Below are 17,651 nucleotides of genomic sequence, written 5' to 3' on the forward strand. Positions count from 1 at the left end.
TCGCTTGTGAAATGAAAAGTATATACACACCTGTGTGCTGTTTTTGTGGCAGAGATGCTTTTAAATGTATCCACTTTTGACAGTGAAAAAATGTTCTCAGTGAGTGGGGAATAAATAGTGTCCACAAGCTTCGTATAAACTGATGTAACGATCAATGGTGGAATGAAGCTTAGTGCATTTACTCCAATACTGGTCTCAAGAACACACTTCAGGTTCTTATTTGTCACTTTTCCCATTTCACTTTGTACCTCCACTGTGAATTAAATATTGTACTTTTTTCTACCTTTTATATTTATTTTACAGTTACTTTGGAAATGTATTTACCACAAATGATACGTTTTTATTTAAGTTATAGATCATGGTGCTATTAGCCGGTTAATGCAGAAGAAATAACAATCCAGTAATAGTATAACACTCACAGGGACCATTTTTCTACCTTGAGTGTCTTTACTTTTGATACTTCAAGTACATTTTTGCTGATAATACTTCAGTATGTTTGCAATGTTAAGATTTTTTTTTAACACTGTGATGAAGGATCTGAACACCTATTCGGTTAGTGATCGTTGCATTTGTGAAATTTTGAGTTGCAATTAAAAACCCTGCATTCAAAATTGTACTTAGGTGCAGATCCCTGAGCATGCTCAGCTAAATGTACTCCAAGCAGTAAATGTACAAGTTTTCATTATGTAGAATTGCTCCTTTCACAGTGTTGTTGTCTTTTTTATACTGATGTACTGACAGTAGTAGTTCATGCAGTTCATTTAAACTGTTTGTACAATTATCACACACTTAAATGAAAAATCACAATCTGCAGAAGTAACCAGTAGCTGCAGCTGTCAGATAGGTGTAGTGGAATAAATGTAAACAGTAAAGCAGAGGTGTGAGCTACTCTGCTGCTGTCTGACTGAGGAAGAGGAAGGTGGACACTCGCTGTCCCCCTCAGACTGAAAACCTCGGCCGACAGAGCACGGAGCCGGTTTCCGGACAATCCCGAACACCTACGAAGACAACCTCCCCTCTTCTTCCCTCCCTCCCTCCTCCCCTTCACGCCTAATGTTGCTGTACCTCCAACCCTCCCCCCGTATCAGAGGAGTAGAAACAACAAGCCGCCATTTTGTTTGTGCGGACAGACCGTCAGAAACGGGAGGAGATAACCGAGAGACGGAGCGACTCCGGCAAACCGACTGCAGCCGCTCCAGGAACCGCCGGGGGAGGAAAGAGTGGCGAGATCGTGTCCGTGCTATCAAGAGAGGGAAAGCATCGCCAAAAAGATAAGAGCTCAGTGGAGGGAAAACCGAGTCGGTGATTTATATGTGTGCATGAGAAGGAAATACTCCGAAAAATCCAAGGAAGGGGGTGTTTTGCGGAGACGGAGAGGAGAGGCGGAAGAGGGCTATATATTATCATAACGAGGAAAAACCTGCGAAAAAAGGAAAACATCAACATGAAAAATCAGTATGTGTCCGTCGCGGAGGAAGGAAAGAGCCCGCATAGACAATTATATAAATAAATTGCTGCCGGGCAGAAGGGAGAGGTGGAAAGAAAGACGGGTTTAAAGAGAAGGGGAAAATTGCCAGGATCAACACGAAGGGGGGCAATCTCCATCACAAAGGGTCAATGAGAGGATTTTGTCAGCCCAAAATATTTATGGGGGGTGTCAACATTAGTGTGCCGATCTGAAGCTTTCCGCTTCTGAAATAGCCATAATTTCTCAGCGACCCACCGTCAATTTTTTATCACATTTTCGCCTGTCGCCGTAGCTGCGCTCCGGTTTTTTTTTTTTTTTTTTTTTTTTTTTTAGCTTCACATCTTTCTTTTTCTGCTCACTTGCTCGGCCAAGACATCCTATAAAACAGTGAGTGACATGTATGTTTTTGGGGTGGTGTTTGTCTTGCTTTCCATTATCTGAGATTTCAAGTGTTCTAAACCAAGCGAAAAGCGGAGGAGGAACCTCTGGAGCCACAAGATAAGTAAAAGCCCACAGCTCGTCTTCTGCAAAATAAAACTAATTGGATCAATCTGACTGTCCGCTGATTGGCGATTCGCGCTGTGATTGTCCTCAACAACTACTCTGTCCAAGAAATAAAGTCTGCATCACAATCGACTGCACAAAAAGCAGTGGGTTTTTTTTTTTTGTGTGTGTGACGAGATTCTCTCTCTTTTTTTTTTGGTCAACCTTTGCCAACCCTGCAAACTGCAAAAGGCACAATCGTGCAAAAGGGTTGCAACAACCAAATGTGCAATACGAGTCCGGTCTCTCTGACCCAGTGCCTTGCATGGTCCAACACTAAGTGCACAATTTAGTCAGCATGCACATGCAAAAGAAACTCGTGCATGGAAATACACATCCGCAATAGATGCTCTTTTTATCCGAGTACCTGTGTTTTCATCTGTCTGCAGAACTGTTTATTCCGTCACCGAGCCAATGCAAATTGTTTTCTCAGTATTGCACTTGAGAGCACCACTTGCGCTTTAATTGCATTGCAGAAGTACTGCTGGTGGTGTCCTCACACCGGTTGACTGCCTTTTCGGGGTTTTTTTGGGGGGGGGGGAACTGCAAAGAAATCGGTGGCATTGCCAGCTGTGAGATGCCCGGTCGGGTGAGAGAAATGGTAAATGCGACCGAGGATCTCATAACTGTTGCATGAGAAAACGGCCCCCAGAAGTTACCACAGGGGAGACTCCTGGCCGCTGTTTCTGGATCACAATTATCATTTTTCGTGCCCTGGCCGAGACTCTTGACTGGAGCGTTTCAGACCTGAAATACGGGATTTCTCCGCCGACTATGGCGGAAAGGACTGAGTGCACCACGGAGGACGGATCTTGGGACAATTTTTGTGTCGCAGAAGAGGCTACATGAGGTTGTCAGAGGGCCGCACACTTGCCTTTTTTTCCGACTCCACCTTCCCACCTCCTCCTGTTCAGATCTGTGAAGAAACAAAATCTCCGACAGGGGAGGGGGACCGATATCTGCAGAGAGGAATAAACCGAGAGGGAGAGCTGTGAGGGAAAGAGTTCAACATTGCTCTCTTCTCCCCTACCGTCCCCCAAGCGGTGGGGGAACGATCAGAAGCATTTCTTAAAGGGAGAAGGAGACGCAAATTAGAGAAACACGTTTGCCCTCCGTGGATCTACGGCAATTTTTTAATTCGTCAAAAATATGGCCGATAATGTCCTGGAGTCCGGCCCGCCTTCAGCCAAGAGGCCCAAGCTGTCCTCTCCAGCTCTCTCGGTGTCTGCCAGTGATGGAAATGGTAAATATATTGCATGCATTACTAAGCTGGAGTTAAAATATAAACTAGCACTAGTTTGTGCATTGATTGCTGGTCAGTCTTGGAAGTCCCTGTAAAGTTGCAGAGCAACTTAGTTGGTCAAACACTGAGCTGCTCCATAACTAATGCTTTTAAACACCAATGTATCCGTAAAAAGGGCATTCTGACAATTTTGGTTTGCTAAAGAGGAAACACAATGTTGTGTTGGCGGTTTGAGCAACTTTCCAGCAGGGATGTTTTGGTGTGTTAGCCTCAACAGGCTAACTAGCTACCAACTATAAGATCCACCTCCAAACAATGGAAGAGTCGAGTCACCCCAGTTTGGTTTAAGTTGTCTAGTTACTTTAAAAGTGAATTAAATGAAAGGGCGGCTGCACACACACACACAAACCAACAGGCCTTGTAAATACTCCGTAAACATAGAGAGAAATTACTGCTCCAAATTAGCTTTAGGGGAAAGTAACGGTGACCGAGTGAGCTAGCTAACTAGCTCGGCAGATAACCGTAGGGGACCGGCTCAGCTGAGCTCGGTAGCTGCTAGCAAAGGAAATAACAAATTGTTGGTTACTAGAACAACTTTTTTCTACATCTACTATCCCCTTTCATAGGTGCAGTTAAAAGGTTTGAGGCCATGGGTCTCGTGGAGTAAACGTGTTGTTAGCAGAGACTCTGTTTTTAGTGAACTATTGTCGTAAACCAGCTAGCTATTGTTCGACACCTCAATAAAGTTGCTCAAAGCGATGCTGTCCGGTCGAAGATGTAGGTGTGTGTCCATTTTAACTGTTTCCGCGTTTTATTAACGGGGCAGAAATCAGCCGCCGTCTGTGAAATGTCTTCTTTCATGTCTTTTGTTCAAGGGCTCTTAGTTTCTCAATTGTACTACCGACGAAGCCCATTCTTGTTCCCCCTCCATTGTCTGAGTGGACGGTGACACTGCGCTGCACTTTTTGCAGTTTACTTTTCAAAACGATTCACCGCTGCTCCCAAGTAGATCCACTGGATGCATTTCACCTTGATTGGGGATTTAACTATTATTGCATACATATTAATTCACACATGTTAAGCGAGTAGCTGTAAAGTCAACTCTTGTTGCATCCCCTTTTGTAAGGAGACACAGAGAGAACTATGATAATTTGGGTATTTAGTTGAGGCTGTTTTCCAGATGTGAATTATACAGTCTATCTGTATCATAATAGCCATTTCTTGTAACACAAACTATATAATAGTCCACTTAATATCCTTGTTTTTAATGCCAAAGATTGGTCTTCAACTGCATCAGAAAATCGATTAATGTGAATTTCATGCTCAACGCTTGTTTAATTTCCTATAGGATCATGGCACCTAAAACAGTGAGCACAGTCAGGAAAGGATGCTGTTAGTCTCAACTCTAACACTGGCACATCCCATCTTCCCAGAAGCATGGATTTTTCAGGAAAACTTTGTGAAATGTTGAGATGCCAGACGCCGTTACTAAAAAGTCCAACATGCAGGTTATGACCTCAATGGTGCCATCTGAAGAGAACAACTTTTGTTCGTGACCTTTTCAAAGTACAGATGTTGCTGACTTTTCTGCATTGTGCAGTATACTCTTACACCACTTTGCCTTTTAAAATTGTGTCCTGTTGCAGTGGATATGAATTCTGTTTCATGCCCTTTCACCACATAACTGTAGATCCAATGCACAGACCTAGGTAATGTAGTGTTTACCCCTCTGCGGCTTCTCACCCTGACCCTACTGCGTTCACTCTCCATGTTTGGCATCCCATCAAACCACAAACTGATGCCCAGGAGAGAGAAGTCCAGGTTGTGAGAGGCAGCTACTGCTTCACTGGCTGTCTAGCTATGGGCTCCAGATTAGTGGCTGATAGTTTTCAAACTAATGTCCCAGCTGTACCGCACTTGAAAAATATCAGTAGATTAAATTAGTCTTGAACCATTGTGGCTGTAAGCACTGCAAATCCTAAATTTCAGTGCAATTTCCTTTAGCTATCAACTTTTTGAACCAAATAACCTTTATCTTTGTAACTCATATTGTTGTTTCTTTTCCTTCATGTCCAGATTTTGGTTCACTCTTTGACCTGGAGCATGATCTCCCAGATGAGCTCATCAGTTCCTCTGACTTGGGGCTGACCAACGGAGGGGATGTCAGCCAACTCCATACCAGTCTTGCAGGGCTCGGAGGAGGGATTGGTGTGGGAGGCCAAGATGCTGCTGCGAAACACAAACAGCTGTCCGAGCTCTTGCGCGCTGGAGCACCAGCACAGCAGGGAGGCCCTACTTCCAACAGCACAGCACCCACGGCTTCCATGGGGATGATGGGGAGTGTTAATGTCTCCCCTGGTGGACCTCAAGGCATGCCCCCCCAGGGCCAGCAGCAACAACCTGGATTAATGCAGCAGGTTGGGATGGTTGGAGGAGTGGCAGCACTCAATCGGGCAGCAGCCATGATGGGTGCCCAGAAGGGTAACACTGGACAGCAGCAAGGCCTGATGGGGGGGCAAGTGATGAATGGCTCGCCAAGAATGGGTTACCCTGGCAGTGCTGGCATGGGTAACAATAGTAATCTGTTGGCAGAAACCTTACAGCAGCAGCAGGGCGGTCAGCAAATGGGACCTGGGGGTCAGGCAGGGATGAGACCACAGCCTCCCGGAGCACTGAACAAGGTGAGCACACTCAGCCCAACAGGCCATTACAGGTACAGAAACTGACATCCCAAGTGCAGCTGTTTTATAGCAAGTAATTGATTGGGGTAAGCTGCAAAGTTTAACGGAGGCTAGATATGCCTTTTGAAAGTGAGTGAGTGAATTCCTATATTGTGTATTGAAGATGCATTGCTCTACATTAAGGACAATATTTACACAAAATGTGAATTCAAATAGTTTTTGTCAATATGTTCAAGATCTACTGTGGATATTTGGGAGAAATGTGAAAGCATATCTTGGTTATATTCGAGGGTGTGCTTACAACCACCCACTGACTCATATTAATGTAAAATACTGAAGTTTGAAATTGGTGAAAATGTCTTATTGGTTTGGATGGATTTTCTAAAATTGACCCCTTGAGTGCAGTAAAGCAACTCAAAATGGGAGATAAATGGTATTTTCACCTTAAGGACAGTTTATACTTTCGGTTTGATTCAGATTAACAGTATTTTCAGGTTGTCGGCATGAAAGGCAGACTTGTCATTTCCGACCCGACTGCCGCTGTAGACTGGAGTAGTTGCTCATGTGCAACTGCTGAAGACGAGTTCTCCAGAGCAGGTGCAGGAATGAGTGTGGTTATGTGTTGGACTCACAGCCGCATCGCCGTTCGCTCTGTGGTATTGATGGTTAACCTCCTCGCTTGTCAACGTGCCACATGATGGTTGTGATTTTGTTTTAAAGGTGTGAAGGCAGTACAGCAAACAACTGTGTTAAATTGTTTAGCATAACTCTTTGCCTCATCACTGTGGCGGCGCACCAGCAAACACAGGGTTTATTGTTAGTCATGTCTGTTAGTTAGAATATGCATCAGTAAAATGAACATATAAAATATTATCATTACAGACACAAAGTTGTGCGGTTTAAGTGGAGTTACTTTTACTTAAAGCTCAGATTTAGGAATGAACACTTGTGAGTCTCTGTTGGTCACATAGCAACTACTAACAAATCCGTTCACATTTTTGTTCTGCTGCTGTTCAAGATAAAGACAAGTTTGTCTAGATACTGAAGTAGCTGAAAATACTGTAAACTGGATCTGAGACTGCAGTCAGTGGTATCTATATTGTGTCTGTGGTATTTATTTATTGTGGAAGGCAAAGTATGGTCAGAACAAGGAAGAAAGTATTAGAAAGTAGTCTTGTAACTGCGCCATTGCAGTGGAAAGTTGTCATGAAGGAATGATAAACAGAAGTATTTGGAACGTGATTCTGTGCTGATCCGCATTGTTGGATCAGTTTTAAGTCGTCCAATGTAGATGGATGCTATGTGGATTTCTCAAGTTATGTAAGATGGTATTGTATTACCTCCCATATTTCTTCCTTAAATGATTAAGTATTAGTTGACTGGCTGCTTAAATCATGCTTTCGTAGGTCATTAACAGTAATGGATTTGATGTCTAAACTATTTATTTCTTCCTCTCCTACTTTTGTCCTCATACTGTCTGTCCTCCCCCCTGCTGTCTCTCAACCGATCTCTCTTCCATCTTGTTTTTCCCATTTCCTCTCTGCCCCTCACCCCACCCTGCTCTAAAGATGAATATGATGGCCAATGCGGGCCCCTATGGTGGTCCGTACGGCCAGTCTGCTGGCCAGGGGCTACCTGGAGCAGGGCTGGGCCCACAGCTCCAGAATAAGGCAGGCCTGCCTAACAATATGGCCAACCAGTTCAACATGGACAAGAAAGCACCGCCGAGTCAAGGCATGCCTGGGATGGTAGGATTTGTTTGTTTCTATTCCATACAGATGGCTAAACTCTGTAGACACCATCGAGGCACCGATGTTACTGAAGATTAAGATTGCAGCTTAACTGAGCCCTCTCAAATGGTCTAAAGTAGAAATAAATATACATATTTTACTGTCACACACTTTCTCTCGTCAAGCCGCACAGAGCAGATGAGTCGGACAGGAAATCAGATAAATGAACAGCAAAGAGAAAGTGGTCAGTTTTCAAAATAAAAGCCCCCATGGAGACTTTCAATTGTATATTTCACCACCACATCAATATTATTTTATAATCAGTGGCACCAGGCCAGACATTAACCGGGCAGAGCAGTTTTTAGCACTATATACAACGAGAGGTTCGTCTTGGATGTGGAAAAAACACTTTCACGTTATCTGCTTTCTGTAGGCTACAGCACAACAAAGCAGTAAATACATAAAAAAAACACATTTAAAACAGACAAAATATGAAATGTAGCTTATTTGGACTCATTAGAAGCACGGAAATCGCAAGAAAATGACCAAATCAACAAAATCAACTAATCAGCCAGGCAAAACGATCTGCGTCTGAAACACTTCTTGGGACACGGCCCTGGGGACCGGACCGCAGCCAGAATGCAACACAGACATGCCCGTTGGGTTTCCTGGTGATACTTTTTTACTGTCAGAAGCCCAAAACCAACATTAAATCACGCAATTTTTGTTAAGTGGGTGGGGGCAAGGCTGATCTGCTCCCTATAGATGGACTGATGGTCCTCTATCAATGCAGGACCATCAGTCAATGCAAGGATACAAGCAAAGATTCCTACACACACCAGACCCACTGGCACACCTGTATCAGTTTCTAGCTGATAACTATGTGCTTTTGTAATGGAGGTTATTTAATTTATGTGTGATCAACAGTTTATTTGTGATCAACAAATTATTGTTACTTTTATGAATGGAAGAGAGTTTTTCCACCAACAAAAATATCAAAATACAGGGATTTCATGCTTTTATTGACATAACATGGCATGGCACCAGGGTCTATATGCAAGTTGCTGTCCAGAACACCTTTTCCACCAACATTTCCAGGAACTTTTATTACCAGGAATTTAATTACCTGGTTAAAATGATACCTGGTAATCTGTGTGGTTTGCGTTTCCACCACATCTCAAAGTTCCAGAGCATGTATTCAAATCAGGCTGATGACGTAAGGGGGAGTGACTGTTGTGGTCCTTCAGCTTCTTATAATCTTAAAAAGTTTCTTCAACTTTTCACAAATTTGTTTTGGCGTGTGCCCTACATTTAGCTCCGCCAGCTTTTTGGCTTATCTTCCACAAACTCGGTCGTTTCGAGTCGCTGACTCGGAAGTCCAGCTGAATTTCTTCCTCTGCAAATACGCTCAAAAGAGCCTGGACCTCGTCGTCCGTCCACGTCTCATAGCTTCTCTTCTTTTGCTCCATTTTCCAAGTGATCAAAACACAAACGAAGTGAAGCTCGTAGAAGTGACATAAAGTTTGCAGCCACACTGGTTTAAACATAGCGGTTGAACGGAAGTGCGGAACGCTGCAATTGTGTTTCCACCAATCAGCAGTACTAGGTACTTTTTTTCAGGGAAAGTTTGGGGTTCCGGCAAAGTTTTTTTTTTCCCTGGGTAATTTCGGTGGAAACACGCCGAGGTTTTTCAAAATTCCAGGTAAATGATAAAAGTTCCTGTGGTGGAAAAGGGGCTCAAGTGAACATCCTCTGTTGCATCTGGCAGTTCATTTTTGTGAATCAAACTTGTTCAGAAAGGGCATAGAACAGGTCACATACAGTTAAGACCGAAATTATTCATACCCCTGGCAAGTTTTGGCTTAAAGTTACTTTTATTCAACCAGCAAATTTTTTCTTGATTGGAAATGACACAGGCGTCTCCCAGAAGATTATAAAACGATGTACAAGAGGCATCATTGTGGAAAAAAATATTTCTCAGCTTTTATTTACATTTGAACAAAAAGTGGCAAGTCCAAAATTATTTAGCCTTTATTGGCTATTACAGCAATCAAACGCTTCCTATAATTGCTGACCAGCTTTTTGCATGTCTCACTGGTATTTTTGCCCATTCATCTTTAGCGATGAGCTCCAACTCTTTCAGGTTGGAGGGTCTCCTTGCCATCACCCTGATCTTTAGCTCCCTCCAAAGATTCTCAATTGGATTCAAGTCAGGACTCTGGCTGGGCTACTGCAAAACGTTAATGTTTTTGTCCGCTAACCATTTCTTCACCACTTTTGCTGTGTGTTTTGGGTCGTTGTCGTGCTGAAATGTCCACTGGTGCCCAAGGCCAAGTTTCTCTGCAGACTGCTTGATGTTGTTGTTGAGAATCTTGATGTATTGCTCTTTTTTCATGGTGCCATTTACTGTGATTAGGTTCCCTGGTCCATTGGCTGAAGAACACCCCCAAAGCATTAGGTTCCCACCACCATGTTTGACAGTGGAGATGGTGTTCTTAGGGTTGAAGGCTTCTCCTTTTTTACGCCAAATGAAGGACACATCATTGTGGCCAAACAATTCAATTTTTGTTTCATCTGACCATAAAACAGAAGACCAGAAGTCCTCTTCTTTGTCCATATGAGCATTTGCAAAGGCCAAGCGGGCTTTTGTGTGCCTTATCTGGAGAAGTGGCGTCCTCCTTGGTCTGCGTCCGTGGAACCCAGCAGTGTGCAGTGTCCGTTGGACTGTCTGCCTTGAGATGTTGCCACCAGCAGAGCCCAGATTCACTAGGATGGCCTTGGTGGTGATCCTGGGATTCTTTTTCACCTCTCTCACTATCCTCCTGGCCAGCACAGGTGTCACTTTTGGCTTCTGACCACGTCCTCTGAGATTTTCCACAGTGCAGAACGTCTTGTATTTTTTGATAATACTTTGCACTGTAGCCACTGGAACTTGAAAACATTTAGATATGGCCTTATAGCCCTTTCCTGACTTGTGAGCAGCCACAATGCGCAGCCGCAGGTCCTCAGTGAGCTCCTTTGTCTTAGCCATGACTGTCCACAAACCAACTGCAGAGAGCTGCTGTTTTTCACCTGTTGAGTTGATTAAAACTGTTCCTGCTGCTGCTGTTCCCAATGAATCAGGGTAATTAGGATGCTTTAGAACAGCTTGGACTATTTGGAATGGTATAGAACTTTGGATTTTCCCATTGACTGTGACAGTATAAAGGGTATCAAGGGTATGAATAATTTTGGACTTGCCACTTTTTGTTCAAATGTAAATAAAAGCTGAGAAATATTTTTTTTTTCCACAATGATGCCTCTTGTACATCGTCTTATTATCTTCTGGGAGACGCCTGTGTCATTTCCAATCAAGAAAAAACTTGCTGGTTGAATAAAAGTAACTTTAAGTCAAAATTTGCCAGGTCTTAACTGTATGTAGCAGCTTTGGATCAGGTTTTTAGGTAACAGTATTCCATTATCATTTCCATTTCCAATATCAGTTTTTAATTACAGAATTGCAAGAGCCATAGTTCTCAAATTGCCTTTTCTCTCCTTTTATTCACAAGGCATTTTAGAGAGTTTGATTTATTTGACTACTTTTGAGGTGAAAAACGTGGCCTTTGCGGCATCAATGGAAAACCTTTTACATGTCCTTTCAACAGTTTACGCCTCATCTATATCTATGTATACTTGGGCTGGGCGACATGGACCAAAAACGATATCTTTGTATTTTTAGGCTGAGTGGTGATAGACCTCAGTATTGTGTCGCACATAGTAGCTAAATGTTCAGTTGTAAGTTAAAGCTACATGTGAGATGTCACCTGAGGATGCGAGGAGTGATGCAAACATTATCATGGCTTTATGGAAGAAATAGATTATGTATTTAATGCAACTTCAAACTGTATCATAAACTGTTGACTGTGCCATGTAAACGGTATTGTCTCATCCTATATCTGTCAGAAAATATATTGATGGATAGCCCAAATGTATACATCTACACATGGTCAGGCTTGCAGTTTTGAAAATCTGCTATACATGTAGCTGTGTTGATTGCTTTCCCCTGATGTAAGACTACTAAGTTATGGAAAAATTGAGCATTGAATTGATTTGCCAGCTGCTGAGCTGTTACCACATTGGTCATTGCTGGTGGTCCTGTTGTGCCTGATCATTGCAGTCTCGTAAATGATTCTGTTTAACACTCGCCTCGCCTCTCCTCTCTGTCCCCAGGCCTCCCAGCAGCAGCAGCCCGGAGCAGTCGGTGGTGTATCCGTCAGCGGAGCAGGAGCAGTGGGAGGGGCCCAGGTTGGGCTCAGTGCCGTAGGGGCAGGTCCCGGCACAGCGCCCCCTACCGCAGACCCTGAAAAACGGAAGCTGATCCAGCAGCAGCTGGTCCTCTTGCTCCACGCGCACAAGTGCCAGCGGAGGGAGCAGGCCAATGGGGAAGTGCGGCAGTGCAACCTGCCCCACTGCCGCACTATGAAGAACGTGCTCAACCACATGACTCATTGCCAGGCTGGCAAGTCCTGCCAGGGTGAGTTCATTGAATTATGCTGATTGCTGGTTTTATGGTGTGTGGTTTATATCATGAACACTAGGCAGTGTTTAAGGTTGTCATGCATCTGTAGCAATTCATTTTTCCTTTTCAATTTTTTTTTTTACTTGCTCTTGTACGTTGTTTACATCCCTCTTGGTTTGCCTCCCAGGTTTTGTTGTATTAGAGTGAGTTATTCTCTCTCGCTGGCTGTTCTACTGTAATTTTTTCTGTCTACTTCTCTTGTCTGGACATAGTTTTATTGTACTGAATGACTCATACAATAACTTTCCTAGTCTCTGGCTTCTCTCTCTTCCTTTAGACTCTTCTGGTTTTCCTTTTTTTCTTTCTCTCTCTTTTCATGTCCCATTATTCATCTCCCTCCTTCACTCTGTCACAATTTCTCATTTCACTTGTTCTCCATCTCTGTTCCTCTCTTCTCCTTTTCACTTCTCTTCCTTTTTTTCTCAATCTCCTCTCCTTTTCTGTGTCCTCTCCCCCAGTGGCACACTGTGCCTCATCGAGACAGATCATCTCTCATTGGAAGAATTGCACACGACACGACTGTCCTGTATGCCTGCCACTGAAAAATGCTGGAGACAAGAGGAATCAGCAGTGTGAGTATTTTGCACTATGTATCTGTCTGTGACAGTCCTGTAACTAAACAGTAAAGTTAATCACAGTAGGCTTGCATCCACAGCTGCTCATCCTTTATCTCTTCCCCTCTTTTTCTCCCATCATCCCTGTCTTCCACCCCTCTTTTCTCTTCAAAGCTCTTGTTAACAGTGCTGGAGTTGGTCTGGTGAACTCTTTAGGATCAGGGGTGCCTGGGGGACAGTCAAACACTCCGAACCTGAACCCTCCCAACCAGATTGATCCCAGCTCCATAGAGAGGGCCTACGCTGCACTAGGCCTCACTTACCAGGGCAACCAGATACCACAGCAGCCACCACAGGCCAACATGCCAAACCAGGGGCTGCAGGGGCAGCCTGGGATGAGGACTCTAAATACCATGGGTTAGTTTGTAATGCCGTTGTGTATATTACAAATTATATGGTAAACCACTAGGACTACTGAACAAGGATGCTCGTTCTTTACAGACAGCATATGTAATCAAAGTTCTGCATACCAGGCTTTTCTAAGTTTTCAAGCACATCTCACGGTCCCAAATGGGCAGAACTTATATGTTGAACTTAATTAACGTCATAACAGGTGTTTGTACACACTGGATAGTTTTGGCAACAGATATGAAAAGCCTTCTTGATCTCTTCTAGCCGACTCGTGGTCACTGATTATTCCACAGCTTTGATTTGTATATCAGTGGATATGTTCATTGTCACATTGTGCCATTATGATTTTTATGATACTTTCCCACCATGCCAAGGAAGAACATCTGCAGCCAATGTTGAATCACTGTAGTTCTTTGGCTAGAAAATGTTCCAATTTGAAGATGCATCTAACATCATCCCAAGACACTGGTTACAGAAATGTCATTCCACAGATATTGTTTGAGTATTTCCCAATTTAAAGTGATATCCTTCAAACCCCATAACCCTTTCTTTCCAGGAGGAAACTCTATGGGAGTTAATGGTGGGGTGCAACCCCCCAACCAGCAGTCCAGCCTACTGCCAAACGCTATGTTGCATGGCAACATGAATGCACAGAGGTAGGACTGCTTTTGACTGATCACAGCTATTTACATTCTTTTTAAGTCTTTTTAAGCTGTCATAAGACTATAACAAATACAGAACAGAACTAAAATTGACTTCGTTAAAGTCTCACTCCTCCCTTCCCTTCTTCGTCTGTTGTGTCCCACAGCTTGATGAATGATGTGGGGAGCCTAGGCTCCATGCCCACAGCAACTCCTCCTTCTGCTGCAGGCATGAGGAAGTCTTGGCATGAAGACATCACGCAGGACCTCCGCAACCACCTTGTCCACAAGCTGTGAGTCCGCAGAGTACTGCAAGCACCCCCAAAAATACCTAATACTAATTTGAATATCCGATCATTTTCAGTGCTGGATACGAATGAGTATTTCTTTCCTCCATTTAATTGTAGCTGTGTGTCCTTTCTGTTTGTGCATGTGTGAGAGCAGTGTGCAGGCCATCTTTCCCACTCCAGACCCAGCGGCGCTGAAGGATCGACGGATGGAGAATCTAGTGGCTTACGCTCGAAAAGTAGAGGGAGACATGTATGAGTCAGCAAACAGTAGGGTACGAAACCAACACACGTAGAATGTAAACTATTGTGCTTTGACAGTCAGTTGCATTTAAGGGCTAAAAAATTAAAGTATTTATTTTACCCGCTGTGATGTATCCTGCAACGTCACCCCTCCCTTATGTCGCATCCCCTCTAGGCTGAGTATTACCACCTGCTGGCGGAGAAGATCTACAAGATCCAAAAGGAGCTGGAGGAAAAGAGGAGGACACGACTCCAGAAGCAGGGCATGATGCCGGGCCAACCCGGCATAGCCTCCCCAGGCCTCCCACAGGGGCCTCCTAGCATGGGACAACCTCCCATGGCCCCGGGGCAACCTCCAAGTGAGTAAACATACTGTTTTTATTTCTCACACACTTCTGTATGTGTGCATAGACACAGATGAATGCATGTGCACACATTTCTGGCATGCAAATAAAAAAGGACAAAATATAGTTAGTGGAAATACCTGTGGTTTAAAAAAAAAAAAAAAAAAGGGGGGGGGGGCAAGCAGATTTAAGCGTACAGGTCAAGTGGTATTTAAGTATGATGAGTTGAGTTTGTCTTACTCCACAGTTTCCTCACCCTTTTAAACATGATTTAGTCATCTATGGTTGTACTGGTCTTCAGTGATACCAAAGTCAAGATCTGTGATTCCTGTAACTCTTATTACCCTGTCAGATGGTCCTCATGCTGATCCGTCCATGGTCCGACCAGCTGGACCTAATCAGATGGTCAATAGGATGCAGAACCCAGCAGGTATGTCTCTAATATGTGTGAATTGCATTATTGTAAATGTTTGTTCACAGCCAGACTTGGAGGAATTTATTTTGCAGGGCCATTTGTAGAGAGCATTGACAAGTGACCGCTCTATAGTTACTGCACTCTGCCTTTGTAGGGCAGTAAAACATTGTAAGTTTACTGATTATGAACAGGGCATGCAATGAGTCAGACTGACCCCACCACTTCAGTACCAATGCTTGTGCACTGTGACTTTTTGAATTCCAATGGATCATTTTTCCCACATTCAAACAGTAATTTGACTTTAGGATGAAATGCCCCAGTGTGAACACACCATGGGTCTCTCCTTTTGACATACCACATTTCTGTCTTCCTTCACTTGCAGGAATGAATCAGTTTGGTCAGATGGGAATGCAGTCGATGGGTCAGAGGTCAACACCTCCTCTTCCTCTTAATGCTCCAATGAACCAGGTTGGCATCACTGTCTCCATCTCTGTCACAGATTATGAACCTCATGCTTGAAATTCACAGATGATTTTCCAGAATTATTCAGGCATCCTAGATTAAGATTAGGACAATGTTGTTTTCCTATTTCTGACCCATGCAACAGCAAATGTGACCATACTTGTTTGACATCTTTGTATGACTTGTTTCTGAAATTATTTTATGTATCCAAGACCTCACATATCCCTTGTCGTCTTGTTTCCAGATGGCTATGGGAGCAACAAGGATGGGTCAGCCCAATGCCACGCAGTTACAGAACCAGTACCTTCCTCAAGGCCAGTTCCCCGGGTCCAGTCCTGGGCGTGGTACTGTTCCTGTTGGCATGAACCAGCCAGGAGCACAGACTGCTGCACCACCGGTAATGACTCAGTGACTGTGCCCTGTAATGTAAAGATAAGTTTGATTGCCATGGGGAACTTAGGTCTTTGCAAAAGCAGAGAAAGTATATGGCTTAATGAAAACATATCTTCAGTTGGATGTGCTGAATGAATGGTAATGAGGGCGAACATTAGCATCAACACTCTACGCAACTTTGCTGGAATTGATGGATACTGATAAATACTGTGTAATTAAGTTTATTCAGGATTTTTGCCACATAATTCATGACTGCTGTGAGAGGTGGATCACAGTTCTTTATTGGCTGTATGGGGAAGTTTTAAGACTGATTATTTGTGCTTTTTGGCAGTCTTCCCTATTTAATTCACTTCATAGGATTCAAAGAGACTTGTGTATGTGGTAAAATCTTTCTCTATAAATAGTCTCATACTCTGGGGATCCATCTTTTGCAAAGTTTCCATAAAAAAAGAGCTGGGACTCCCCATTTTTTTCTTTCTCTAACCTCTGTCTTATCCTCTGTAGCAAAACCAGATGTCAACGCCACCTTCCCTCCCAGCCAGCAGCCCTGCAGCACAGTCTGCCTCTTCCGCTCCAGGCTCCGGAGCCCCTGGAGGCTCCATGGGGCCTGGTAGTGCCAGTGGTGCTGGGCCTCTACCCAACCTGCCTCCATCATCCACCTCCACCCAGCCCAACTCGTACCCTCACTGCCCACCCATACGAACAAACTCCCCCTCACCAGCACGCAGCCTAACACCTCAACCGCATCAAACGCCCCCCACGTTGCCTGGTTGTCAGACCCCACAGCCACAAACTCCCAGCACACCCCAGCTGCCCCCTCAGCAGCAGCAACAACAGCAGCAGCAGCAACAACAGCAACCACAACAACAACAACCACAACAACAACAAGCAGCTTCACAGCAGCAGCCGCAGCCATCAGGGCAGGCGGTAAACTCTGAGAAGGCCAATCAGCTTCCACAGCAGACGCTTGGGGGTGTGGCTTCCTCGGGCCCCCAAGCAACTCAGACTTCTTCTGTGCCTACGCAGAATGCTCATGTGCCATTGCAGCTGCCGCAGACCTCTGTGAGTAGATCACCCTGCTTTCGCGACTTTTCCTGACCTAGGCTTTTTTTTCTTCATCCGCCTGTTTAAGCCTCTTTGAGTGATGCTCTTGGCTTCCCACTTTCTCTAGTTCAGTGAGCCTTTGGTTTCCTAACTGTGCAGAGTGCTTGAACCCAGTTATACTTGCTTGCAAGTCTAGTTATTCTCTAGTTTCCTCTTACACAGTGTAGGAACCCAACAAATGTTTATTTTTGAGGATTCTTACTTGCCATTTCTAAACCTCGCACCGTCTCTGTCCTTTTTCCACAGCTGTCTCCGAAGCCCTCTCTGACAGCAGATGGTCAGGTGTCCTCTCCAGGCTCAGTCAGCAGCAGCGCCGATCCCAGCTCCCAGCTTGCACAGGTGGACGGTCCTGTTCCCAGCCAGGAAGATGTCAAAATGGAGGTGAAGAAGCAGGAGGAGGAGGATGAAGGGACTGACAGCCAAGGAGAGGGCAAGGGGAAGATGGGCAAAGGTCAGTCTGACGTGAAGACAGAGGAGATACCAGAGGTAAGATTGTCCACGTTGGTTCACTGACACTCTAATCTAGACATCTGACAATCTTGTAAAAATTTTAAAATGTCAGAAACAATGTCTA

The 17,651-nt window shown here is 44.2% G+C and overlaps 1 protein-coding gene across 2 annotated transcripts in view; it reads left to right on the plus strand.

Moving 5' to 3' along the window:
* The first annotated feature begins 1,797 nt into the window (after positions 1 to 1,797).
* ep300b (E1A binding protein p300 b) overlaps positions 1,798 to 17,651 on the plus strand; it is a 35,692-nt gene continuing 19,838 nt past the window's right edge. For both annotated transcript variants that reach the window (XM_070848727.1, XM_070848728.1), the window contains exons 1-15: positions 1,798 to 3,254; positions 5,331 to 5,935; positions 7,504 to 7,683; positions 11,875 to 12,178; positions 12,682 to 12,795; positions 12,952 to 13,194; positions 13,745 to 13,844; positions 13,997 to 14,122; positions 14,274 to 14,391; positions 14,535 to 14,718; positions 15,056 to 15,133; positions 15,501 to 15,586; positions 15,825 to 15,977; positions 16,478 to 17,035; positions 17,324 to 17,563. In XM_070848727.1, coding sequence (XP_070704828.1) covers positions 3,161 to 3,254; positions 5,331 to 5,935; positions 7,504 to 7,683; positions 11,875 to 12,178; positions 12,682 to 12,795; positions 12,952 to 13,194; positions 13,745 to 13,844; positions 13,997 to 14,122; positions 14,274 to 14,391; positions 14,535 to 14,718; positions 15,056 to 15,133; positions 15,501 to 15,586; positions 15,825 to 15,977; positions 16,478 to 17,035; positions 17,324 to 17,563 — 3,183 coding nt within the window. In that variant the 5' untranslated portion in view covers positions 1,798 to 3,160. The remainder of the gene's footprint in view (positions 3,255 to 5,330; positions 5,936 to 7,503; positions 7,684 to 11,874; positions 12,179 to 12,681; positions 12,796 to 12,951; positions 13,195 to 13,744; positions 13,845 to 13,996; positions 14,123 to 14,273; positions 14,392 to 14,534; positions 14,719 to 15,055; positions 15,134 to 15,500; positions 15,587 to 15,824; positions 15,978 to 16,477; positions 17,036 to 17,323; positions 17,564 to 17,651) is intronic.

The sequence above is a fragment of the Pempheris klunzingeri genome, chromosome 17 (assembly GCF_042242105.1).
Source record: "Pempheris klunzingeri isolate RE-2024b chromosome 17, fPemKlu1.hap1, whole genome shotgun sequence".
NCBI classification, from domain to species: Eukaryota; Metazoa; Chordata; class Actinopteri; order Acropomatiformes; family Pempheridae; genus Pempheris; species Pempheris klunzingeri.